This window comes from Crotalus tigris, unplaced genomic scaffold (assembly GCF_016545835.1).
Source record: "Crotalus tigris isolate CLP2741 ecotype Arizona unplaced genomic scaffold, ASM1654583v1 scf7180000018954.1625260, whole genome shotgun sequence".
In the NCBI taxonomy this organism is placed as follows: Eukaryota; Metazoa; Chordata; class Lepidosauria; order Squamata; family Viperidae; genus Crotalus; species Crotalus tigris.
The window spans coordinates 135,123-147,016 of record NW_024097294.1 but is presented as its reverse complement, the minus strand read 5'-3'; the positions used below and the strand labels follow the sequence as shown (position 1 = coordinate 147,016).

General features: G+C 36.0%; 1 protein-coding gene across 3 annotated transcripts; it reads left to right on the top strand.

The window, feature by feature from the left end:
- The first annotated feature begins 1,352 nt into the window (after positions 1–1,352).
- Positions 1,353–5,014, top strand: LOC120314618 (olfactory receptor 6B1-like). Of its 3 annotated transcripts, none has more exons than XM_039357890.1 (2): positions 1,353–1,474; positions 2,920–5,014. In XM_039357890.1, exon 2 carries the CDS (start codon positions 2,932–2,934, stop codon positions 3,901–3,903), a length of 972 nt encoding a protein of 323 aa, XP_039213824.1. In that variant the 5' UTR covers positions 1,353–1,474; positions 2,920–2,931; the 3' UTR covers positions 3,904–5,014. The 3 variants fall into 3 exon arrangements, with proteins under 3 accessions (XP_039213824.1, XP_039213826.1, XP_039213825.1); XM_039357892.1 differs by lacking the exon at positions 1,353–1,474 and adding an exon at positions 2,228–2,408; XM_039357891.1 differs by lacking the exon at positions 1,353–1,474 and adding an exon at positions 2,228–2,744.
- The last annotated feature ends 6,880 nt before the right edge of the window (positions 5,015–11,894 follow it).

Here is an 11,894-nt window from a genome sequence, read left to right as displayed (position 1 = left end):
CATCCATGGCAATCATGTTGGAGAGTTGGTATTTTGAAAAGTCTGTCCCATCAACAAAGGATTTGAATATAAGGGCATGTTTAATAAGTTCAGCATCCTGCAGCTTGAACAGTGTTGTCGATCTTCTTAGAGACAGTTCATATCACTGAAGGAAGCCATCCAGCCAGTGTTGTGATGCTTTAAATTCTTCTGGGGATATTTCTAACTGTGGTGCCAGTACAATGGCAAATGTTTGAATATCAGCCTGTGCACAACCAAAGCCCTTGCTCTCCTGTCAGCAATCCAGTCACAGAGGTTGTATTCAACTTCAGGAAATAATGGCTGCCTACCTGATCCACACTTTTGCTTCTTGGCATTTTGCTCATCCATCTATTGTACTCTGCTCATCATTTTCAGACCAATTAGTTCTCTTTGCAGAAAGCTGTAAGATTCATGCCCTGAGAGTCCTCCAAGATTACTTTCTTGATAATAGCTCTTTCTTTTTGAACTCATCTTGTTGGGGGTCAAAATATTCCCTTTGAATCTTCCATTAAATCACCATTAAACCAGGGGTGTCAAACTTGATTTCACTGAAGGTTAGGGTTGAGGTTAGATGGGGGAGAATCTGCCAAGCCTCATGGAAGAGGCATTGGTGGGCACATCATGCTGCGAGTGGCCAGAACTGGCCACAGAATCCATGGAACAACATGAGAGGCTGTGGCAAAGTACTGGTAAGCAGGGTGTATTGGTGAGATCGGTGGGGGATCTGCCAAGTCTCATGGCAGCAGCATTGGTGGCACAACGCACAATGCAGCATCATGCTGCAAGCAACTGAAACTGACTGCAGAATCAGTGGGGCAGCATGAGAGGCTGAGGCAGGGTACTGGTAAGTGGGATGCTTGGGTCAGATCTCCCTTCCCCCACCAGCTTTGCCTCTTGGTAACTGCATTGGCAGGTCCCCTCCTCCTCATCTTGTGTCTATGGTACAGTAGCAACCAGACAGAATTGATGTGCAAGCTCTTAAGTAGGGCTTACTTTTGGGGTAGGTCTTATTTTCAGGGAAACATGATAGGAGCAGAATTAATTTGGAAGAGCATTTTTAAAGAAGTGAATCAAGAACAAGTATGTATTTTAGTATAATTGCTAGAAGGCACTATAGTACAGTCATAGGGACTGATGACTTTAAGTAATTATCACTGTACAAATAAAAGTAGAATCATTGAATCATGGAGTTGCCATCTTTAAAGTAATCATGAAGAAAGAAAGAATATTAACATCTCTGGGGACTTAGGAATTTGATTGCATCATAAATGTTTTTCAGGAAGCTAAAGAGGTAAAAACTCCCTAAGCTCATTTCTTTATTTTGTTAAGCAGTTTAATTTCACAAAGAGACAGTATTTGTTTGTTCAGAATCTCTTTATTTCTCCTTCACAAACGAAGAGAAGCCTTCTGCTGGTGACTTTTGGATCAATAATTGACATAGCAGTTAATAGCTGTAAGTAATTGCTCAGTGCATAAAAGTGTATTCTGTTTTCTCAAATCATCATATTTCAAAGCTTCTCTAAATGAAATAATACCTAGTGATTTTCCTAATTCTATAGCCAGTTTGGTAAGAGCAAAAGGACAGTGGATAGAATATATCTCTTCCCTGATTATTTCAGTTCATCATTGGGCTTCTACCTCAACATCTGTTTTTCACCTGCATAATAAAAAATGACCTGATCTGTGGAAAAAAAAGCAAATTTCATGTGTTTAACAACATAATTTATTTTATGGAACCTTCCACAATTTAACATCTTTCAAATGTATTGGACTGACCCTCATTATCCCAAATCAAAAGTGTGCTAAATGGGAATTCCCAAAACTGTAGTCTAATACATCCAAGGATTGTTGGTAGAGATGATTTTGAACATGTGTATAAACATTTACTTGGAAATAATATCCGTTAAGCACATATTGCTAAGCAAGTATGGATAATTAATTTTCTTATGCTTCTGCTCAATATTTAACACTAGCAATTTATGGCAATTAAAATAATGACACTCTTAAAATAAAAAAATAATGTAAACGTTTTCATTATTTTAATGGAGGAAAAGAAGAAGAAGAAGAAGAAGAAGAAGAAGAAGGAGAAGGAGAAGGAGAAGGAGAAGGAGAAGGAGAAGGAGAAGGAGAAGGAGAGGGAGAGGGAGAGGGAGAGGGAGAGGGAGAGGGAGAGGGAGAGGGAGAGGGAGAGGGAGAAGGAGAAGGAGAAGGAGAAGTTGTTTAGCAGATGAAATCATGCTAAAAATGGATCTCATGACAAATCCTTGTCAGAATTAAGAAATTATATAAAAAACTAAAAGTTAATATGGATGAATATGAATAGCCTTCCTATATAATATAGATCACCTTAACAAATAATATCAATGAGTTTTAAATGGTAAAGAAAGGTAATCTCTCTGTGTCTTGTAGGAGACATTGTTAATATATTTAGTCTGTTTGGGAATAAATTGCTATGTAGGATATGATTTTGTTCCATAGGTGTGGGTATGGCTGTTATGCTTTTAGTCTTTTAGACACTGTACCAATATGTGATAAGCACCAGCAATAAGGTGCTTATGAACTAAATAAGTCATATTACTTTATTTTCACTTATTCTATTGAATAACACTATGGGAAACAAACTGTCATGTTTTGTAGAATCTGATTCTAAAAGAAATATAGAACAGAATGAACTATAAACTCCACTAAGAATCATCTGAACAACTGAAATATATATATTTCAGGTATATATGCATTGCAAAGAAGGGATGTAAAATGAATTTTTTAAAATCAAAAGATAGCACAGGATAAAAACTCTCAGTGGCTATCTAATGTCAAAATTCTCAGCAAATTTAAAGCAGCGTGTGCAAGCTTTCCTGAGCCTATCCTGAAGACACATTACTTCTCATTGTTTTCTAGGGCTGCTGTGATATGCAGGAGATTCATTCAATGTGGAACACAGAGAAAGGAAACCAATCATCCATCACAAAATTCCTCCTTGAGGGTTTTGGAAATGTCCCAGAATTGCAGCCTCTTCTCTTCTTGTTCTTCCTAATTATTTATCTTGCAACAGTGATTGGGAATCTCCTCATTATATTGTTAGTTATAGCTGACCATCATCTTCACACCCCCATGTACTTCTTCCTAGCAAATTTGTCCTGCCTAGAGACCTGCTATAGTTCAATCATTTTACCCCAAACATTGGCCAATTTGTTCAGTGGTCAGAAATCTATTTCTTTTACTAGATGCATGACCCAATTTTATTTGTTTGGCTCTTGTGTTAGTATAGAGACATACCTCCTGGCTTCCATGTCATTTGATCGCTATCTAGCCATTTGTAAGCCTTTGCTCTATGCAATTATTATGAATAAAAGACTGTGTTTTCAACTTATAGCTGCAACATGGACAAGTTCTATAATGGGTAGTGGCATTGTGATGTGTTTGATGGCTCAGTTATCCTTCTGCGGACCCAACATTATAGACCATTATTTTTGTGACTTCTTCCCTGTGGTAAAATTGTCATGTAGTGACACAAAACTGCTAGAACTTGTTACCTTCATCTTGACTTTTCTTTTCACAATTGCACCATTTCTACTCACTCTCATATCGTATTTTTGCATAATTGAAAATATTCTAAAGATATCTTCAACTACTGAAAAGCGAAAGGTTTTTTCAAACTGTTCCTCTCATCTCATGGTGGTTGGAATTTTTTACAGTACAGTAATCATTGTCTACATGTTGCCAAATATACCAATTTTGAGGCAATTCAACAAAGTTTTCTCTGTTTTCTACACAGTATTGACACCTCTGATTAATCCTCTGATCTACAGCTTAAGAAACAAAGAAGTACACAAAGCCTTTAAAAGACTGTGGTGCAAAATGATACATTTTAAAGATTTTTAGACAAATGCATAATGTTTTATTATAATCAATTGCTTTTTTTTATATTGTTTCCTAGAGTGAGTTTGTCACATATTGGTTCCATTGGTTGGAAGCTGTTAGTAAAATAGTAACATAATGTTAATTGTATTATGGCAACATCTAAAATATTGATCAAACATTAAGCACATTTTCCCTAAGATAATGTTTCCCATATAAACTTTGATTTTATCAAAATTGCCATCCATCCATCCATATCCTTCAGGTATGTTGGCTGGGAAAATCAGGATTATCAATTCAAGAAAATTAGATGGAAGCAGGATGTGGAAAGCTAATATACTGTAGTTTTCTATCCACTTTTCTCTTGGTATATTTGTTACTTATAAATATGACTACATTCTATTCCAATCACTGCATAATTTGATTGCAAGGAACAATGTTTAGTTCAGGGGTGTCAAACTGCCGGCCCACGGGCCAGATGCATCATAGCAAAACTGCATCCACCCTATTGCTGGCAATGGAAAAAAAGTCACAATATGTTGTGACATGTCACAGGACATTGTGAGTTTGACACCCCTGTTTAGCTTTTCTTTATAATGCAATTTGTGTATTTTTTGTGTTTTCCAAACAAAATTGAAATCCATCACCGAAAATAAGGATATTTAGTGGAAATGATATACTGTTGACCAAGAAGAAAATAGGATTGAATGACAGAAAGTGAAGAGGCATGCTGGAAAATACTGAAGCTGGACAATATTATGCTATGCTGGAACATTTAACAGCTGTTGTTGAAAGAAAATTTCAGAGCATTTAACTAAAAACAGAGTTTTGTGCCAGAAGAGTTATTGAAATATTAATCTATGCTTGAAAGATGTCTGGTTACAGGTAATAATTTGTTATTATATCATATTTCCAGGGCTCTTTGATCCATTATATTTACAATTATAATAATCTAATTAATATGACTTTCTTTTCTCTGTGGCTAATATTTTCTTTCACTATTTGTCAGTTATATGGTTCTTTGAATATGTCAGTTTGATAATCATTTTTTGTTACAAATGTTATTTGCTACATCATATGCTTTTTATTTTATGAATTGGTCAATGTCTATAATAAATGTAATTGTGTGCATTGACAAAGAACATGCCATACTATCTATCTATCTATCTATCTATCTATCTATCTATCTATCTATCTATCTATCTATGAATATTAAAAACAAAACGATGATTCCTGGATAGACTCATGTTAAATAATAGAATATACGAACACTAGGAAGTTATAAAACTATAAAAAGTTTTAATAGAATAAAACCAGAATAAAACCAAGCTTTCGCTGGCTTCTGCCAGCATCATCAGGGTAGTGTCCAGTCGATGGGAGAAGCTATTTATAAATGTGGTGCTCTTTGCGCCTGGCTTCTTGACCTCGTCATGGGTCCCAGCCAATCCACCCGTAGGAATGTACAAGGAGATGCAAATCATGATCGCAAGGACCCCGCCTCTCTCCCTTTAAGGAGGGTTGCACACCCCCAAATAGTGGATGAATGTATAAACAACAGTGAGGGGACAGCCCCCTCGGGAGAAGGGGTTAACAATCAACTTGTGGGTGCCACAAACTCTGGGGAGGATGTTAAAATTACCCCCGTTGAAGAGAAAATAGAAAGGGGAGTTAACAAAACGATACGAAAGATCGGGAAACAGGATGATATGAACACAATGGGATCCTGGGCCACGGGGACAAACAATGAGGATATAGTTGTTAAGGAGGATCGTAGACAGAGAGATAGGAGGAGGAGAATGAAAATAGGGAATATTAAGAGGAGGATGAGGGGAATAAACAACATAAACACAGACAGTGCACATTTAACTACATAGAATTAAAGAGCCCCCCCCGACTTACAGTCATACGAAGAAGGGAGGAAGAGCTGTGGTATCGGCACAAGCAAGGAGAGCGAGGAAATTACAGCTTGCAATACAGAAACTATGATCAAAACGCAGGTGGATTGGCTGGGACCCATGACGAGGTCAAGAAGCCAGGCGCAAAGAGCGCCACATTTATAAATTAATTTATAAATTTAATATAAATTAAAACTATAAAAAGTTTTAATAGAATAAAACCAGAATAAAACCAAGCTTTTGCTGGCTTCTGCCAGCATCATCATGGTAGCGTCCAGTCATTGGGAGAAGCTATTTATAAATGTGGTGCTCTTTGCGCCCAGCTTCTTGACCTCGTCATGGGTCCCAGCCAATCCACCTGCGTTTTGATCGTAGTTAATATTATGGGAGTAAAAAAGAATGAAGGGGTTTTGGAGGAGATGGGTGCTAGCAATGGAGGAGTGGGAGGAGTGATCCGGAGGAACGATAGAAGGAAGTGCAAGGAGAGTAACAGAGAAACATCTGGAACACAAATTGACTAGCCAGGACCAGTGATGTGGTCCAGGAGCCGGGTGCAAATGTCAGCCAAATCCATTTAAGTCATCATTGTTTACTGACTTCTTAGCCCTGATGATGTTTGGAGTTCCCAAACGAAAGCTCGGCAGCTTTTAGTAAAGTATATTTTTATATTTATATTCTCCTGGTGGTCGCATTTTTATTTATACTATCTATCTATCTGTCTGTCTGTCTGTCTGTGTGTGTGTGTGTGTTTTCTGAGGTTTTAGCAGGTGTTTGTATGTAGGTCTTTGGTTATTCGAGTTTTCTCCAGCGTAAAATTGGAAGTGTCTTGGCGACGTTTCAACGAAGTCCCATTCGTCATCTTCAGGCTGGTGTTTTCAGCTTCGTGCTTCGAGGAGCAATGTGTGGTCTTAGCTGTTTTCTTCTGGTAGATGATGTGTCCAATGGCTCCCTAGGACACACCATCTTCCAGAAGAAAACACACACAAACCGCTATCTGCACGCTCTCTCACACCACCACCCAGCACAGATCAACTCCGTAGTCAAGACACTCATCTCCAGAACAACACGCTTAGCTGACAAACAACACCTAAAAACCGAACTACACACTCTCACCAATGTACTAACATCCAATGGATTCCAAACAAATAAGATTACAAACCTAATCCAAAAAGAAACCCCCACTAAAATCCAAGACAGAGAACAAGAAAACAGAAAAGCCCTCCTCCCATACATAAATGGCACCACAGACAGAATCACCAAGATCCTCCATAAACACAACATCAAAACAGCATTCTGCACAAACAGAAAAATATTGACCATCCTAAGAAACCTCAAAGATAAAATTGGGGTTAGAAAATCAAGGAGTATATGAAATCCCATGCACTGCTTGTCCCAACACATACATTGGACAAACCAACAGAAGAATAAGTGCACGCATTGAAGAACATAAGAACTCAGTCAAAAAAGAGGAACCAACATCTTCCCTGGTCCAACACCTTAAAGCCACAGGACATGAAATTGACTTTAAAAATACCAGAACCATTGCCAAAAGTGAACATTTTAATAACAGAATAATCAGAGAAGCCATCGAGATAGAAAAACGCCCACACAGCATGAACAAGCGAGATGATACCTCCCGCCTACCAGACATTTGGAAACCTGCCGTTATTGACAAACGACTCCCTAACACAAAAAATGATACCAGACCCACACTCACAAAAACCACACAGGATGTCACCACCACACATCCACGCAAAAAACAAACCCAAAGCCACACCGATGATGAGGCATGACCACAAACCAGAAGCCAGACCACAGCTGCATCATTAGCCACTTTAAACCCCTCCAATCCATACATGAAGCAAACTGACACCCTCCATGAAGAGGAGACACGACCACGAACGCGAAGCCAGAAAATAGCAAGGCAGCCCAAAATCTTAAACCCCTCTGCAACTCAGACTAACCTGAGCACAACCAAACAGAACACTCCCCCAGCCAATCAGAGCACAGCCAAGCCCCTAACCATTCAGAACACACCTCCACCCAATCAGAACACAGCCAAGCTCCCACCCAATCAGTTCATACCCCCACTGGCAGTTAAAAGGAATAAACAGCTAAGACCACACATTGCTGCTCAAAGCACGAAGCTGAAAACACCAGCCTGAAGATGACGAATGGGACTTCGTCGAAACGTCGCCAAGACACTTCCAATTTTACGCGGGAGAAAACCCGAACAACCAAAGAATACCTACATACAAATACCCGCGAAAACCTCAGAAAACACACACACACACACACACACACACACACACACACACACACACACACACACACACACACACACACACATATATATATATATATATATAGATATATATATATATATATATATATATATATATATATATATAATTACTCTAAAAGACAGAAAAGAAAAAGAATTGATCTTTGGAAAAGACTTTCTTAACTCACTGAGGGCATCTAGTGGCAAAAATTTAATATTGCAACTTTGTTTATTCATCTATTGAATTCCAAAACACTAAAGATAAGCGGTACACCTGTGAAGCTGTGGGGGTGGATGTTTTTACATTAAACAAAGCCTCTACAAAAAAGAAAAAGAGATTTCCTTTTAAGTATTAATATTAAAATGGATAAATCTCAGATACAACTGAACTGTGCATTTATATTGGAAAAGATTTATGAGGCCACTGCAGAAATTTGTGCTATATTTAAAAACTGTACTTTGGAATTAAGATCCAGAAATTCTACTACATTTGCTCAAACTGATGTCCAGGTTACTACTGATCATTGTATAAATCAAAATGTACCAGAAGAGGAATTTACAGAGATAGAAGTGGAATTTATTTCATCTGACAATCCTTTCTTCAGCAACTTAGAGAACCAGAAGAAGCAAAGACTAAGACCTCAAAATACAAAGCAACTACATTGCAAGGAGAACAGAAAAAGACGTTTACTGCAGAGGAAGAGATTTATATTTTCTCAAAGATTACTACAAGCAACAAGAATCAATCTATTGGTTGAAATGGAAAAAAGATGTTTACTGCAGAGGAAGGGATGTACATTTTCCCAAAGATTACTACAAGCATCAAGAATGGATTTACTGGTTGAAAGGGAAGCGCTTTTATGGAAGCCCGGGTGGCATAGAAAGAAACCTAGAATTAGACTGAAAAAGAAATTTTAAAATGTTTAATGGAGTAAAAGGCAATGTTGATTCTATGGATTGTTTTAAGGATAATGATCTAGAACCAGAACTAAGAAAAATGCAATTATATATATGCGTGTTTAAATTAGTAAGTGCTTAAACTGATTAGGTGATTTTTGTGTATAATAATATGATCTGATAAGGTATGATAATTAATTGGATGGAATTTGAAGTTTGCGTAATGAATTGAAAGGAATTAAGGTCTAACATTATTATTATTTTCTTTTTTCTTTTCTCTTAATTAAATCAGTTATAACTATATACATATGTGTTTAAATTAGTTAGATGCTTTTTTTGTTGTATGGAATGGTTTGGATAAAAGAACCTTGGCTCTATGGATTGTATTAAGGATAAAAAATATATAATCATACACACACACACACACACACACACACACACACACACATATATATGTATGTTCTGGAGTTGAAAAAAATATTCAGTCATGAGAATGTAATTTTGAAGTGCTTAAATTGATTAGGTGATATTTGCCTATAATAATATGATCTGATAAGGTATGACAACTAATTGGATATCTGAAGTTTGAGTAATGAATTGAAAGGAACTAAGGTTTAACATTGTTTTTTTTTAATTAAATTAGTTATCACTGGAAGAAGAAATGAATGAGATTGGTGATAAGAAGAGGGTTGAGAGAGATTAAAACTTTAATATACATGGTAGAGATACTTGAAGTGATAATTTGTTGATGTAAAACAATATTTGACTATGGTAATTTTAAATTGATAAAACTTTAAAACAGGTGGAGTAGTAACAGAAATTTAAGCTAGAAATGGAATATATTAAATCTATTATGTTATTTGTGAGAAATAGAGAGATGATAGTGAATGTATTAAGTTGAGCTATTTATGTATGTTTTTCACCTTGAATTGTTTGTTTACCCAAACACCACAGTGTGTCTAAAGTACTCTTTGTTAAAATTTAAAAACCCAATAAAACATATAGAAAAAAAACAATAGCAGCAGGCCTATAGAATCATTTATGTTCATTTTTAAAAGAATTATCTAGAAAAAAATGATTAGTCCTGGAGTATAGAGCCCCACAACCAAGCAATTATCAAAGCTTGGATGGTCTCTAGGACTGATCTATTATGTAACAAACAATTATTTTAAATGGCACAAATTTAATATTTGGAATAAAAGTCATCTAGCCTTAATTAAATTTGTAATCTCATGAACCTGACTTATTTGGATATGAATTCCTGAAATATCAGAAAAAAATTGTGAGTGGGATCCAGAAGTAGAAAGGATCAATTATTCAATTTTTAAACTTCAAGGAAATCTAAACCAATAGCATTTAGCAGTTTATGCATAAGGAAATAGGTTACAGATCAGAAATTGAGTAGCATTAATCTTCCACAACCTAGAACATAAATTTTATTATCTTATTAAAATCCTACTGACTTTGCACAAGATTTTCAAACTGTTGTTGCCCATATTTTCCTCTTCAATCTTCATTTTTGTATACAGCATTCATATATCTTTTGAAAAGTATTTGGAGAAAGGGAAAAGTGTGTGTTTCACCCACAAAGTATTGAAAATACATTTAGTGTACTTTTACCTCTTAGAAATAAGAAATAAATTTCAGCATGATTGTCTATAAACAGCTATGGGGGTGGTGTGGGAGGTTAACCCAAGAAACTTGATTAGAATGATTACATGAGAATTGCTACTATATATAGTGTATATATTTTTCCTCTTTCAAAATTATTTTCCATGCATCCAATAAAACATGCAGATCAACAAAACTTGATGCCATAATAAATATGCCATAATAAATAAATTTCCACACAACTCTTTGCTGACTTATGTTTCCATTTTCCATGCATAACTTGAATTCTTCATGTTCAGGCTTACTGCAGTATAGTGAAGACCTGTGCTGAAAATCTTAATTTTAATTTTAGACCTCTAAATCCAGTGCTAACATATCCTTAACTTTTGACCATGCTGTCAATAACTGGATTTGTCCAAAACACATAGCGGTAGCAACTTGGGAAATTTAATAAACCCTTATATTTTCCACTTGTTCTATAAGTATCTTGTCCCTGAAACTACTTGCCTTTTGGGGGATAAAAGGCTAAGGAAATTTTGATGCAATATACTGTGCCAGACTTACTGAGGCTTTTCATAGATATATTTTTTGTCTCTTTATTAAGTTAAATAGAAATGAATAAGATGTGCACCCAATCACCAATTCAGTTTCTTTAAGGATTTGGTAAACATTCAAAGAAGTTTGGAATCCTCTGCAATTCTTGTAACATTTCACAATTTTCTGTGTCTTCTAACTTCATATAAATGTGAATTAATTATCTTATTTAAGTAACCTCCAAATTAAAAATGGTGTGAGTATTTAAATACTACCAGCAATATCAATATATATGGAATGCCATCACCATATACCTACAGTGAGAAGGGATTGATAGGTAAGTAGAGGCTGCAGAGGGCTGCAAACAGGCCAATGCAAACACCTCCCAAATTCCAAGTGTGCATTGTGTATTGTGCAGAGGTTCATACTCTGCATGCTGATTGGTTCTGACATCCTATTGGGAGGCCAAGAAAGGCAAGACATAAAATGGAAAATATTAACATTCATTGATGTATAAAAAGAACACCTAAGCAACTATCGCAAATGACAGCCTCATATTTTCTGAAAGCTGGAGAAAAATTCAGGAGATTGAAATATGAACAATAAGAATTCCTAAACTAATAAAAAACAAGAAAAAGTCATAAAATAAGAAGAAAAAGAAAAGAAACTAAATTATATAACATCCCCCCCTTCCACAAAAATTACTGGGGGAAATATTGTATTTCATAGCATTCACCACTATGAACAATTTCATAACAAAGATAAGCAAGATAATTAATGTTTGATGTTCATTA

Excerpts from the sequence above, each read along its gene's own strand:
- LOC120314618 (XM_039357890.1), top strand. The coding sequence starts at position 2,932 with ATGCAGGAGATTCATTCAATGTGGAACACAGAGAAAGGAAACCAATCA.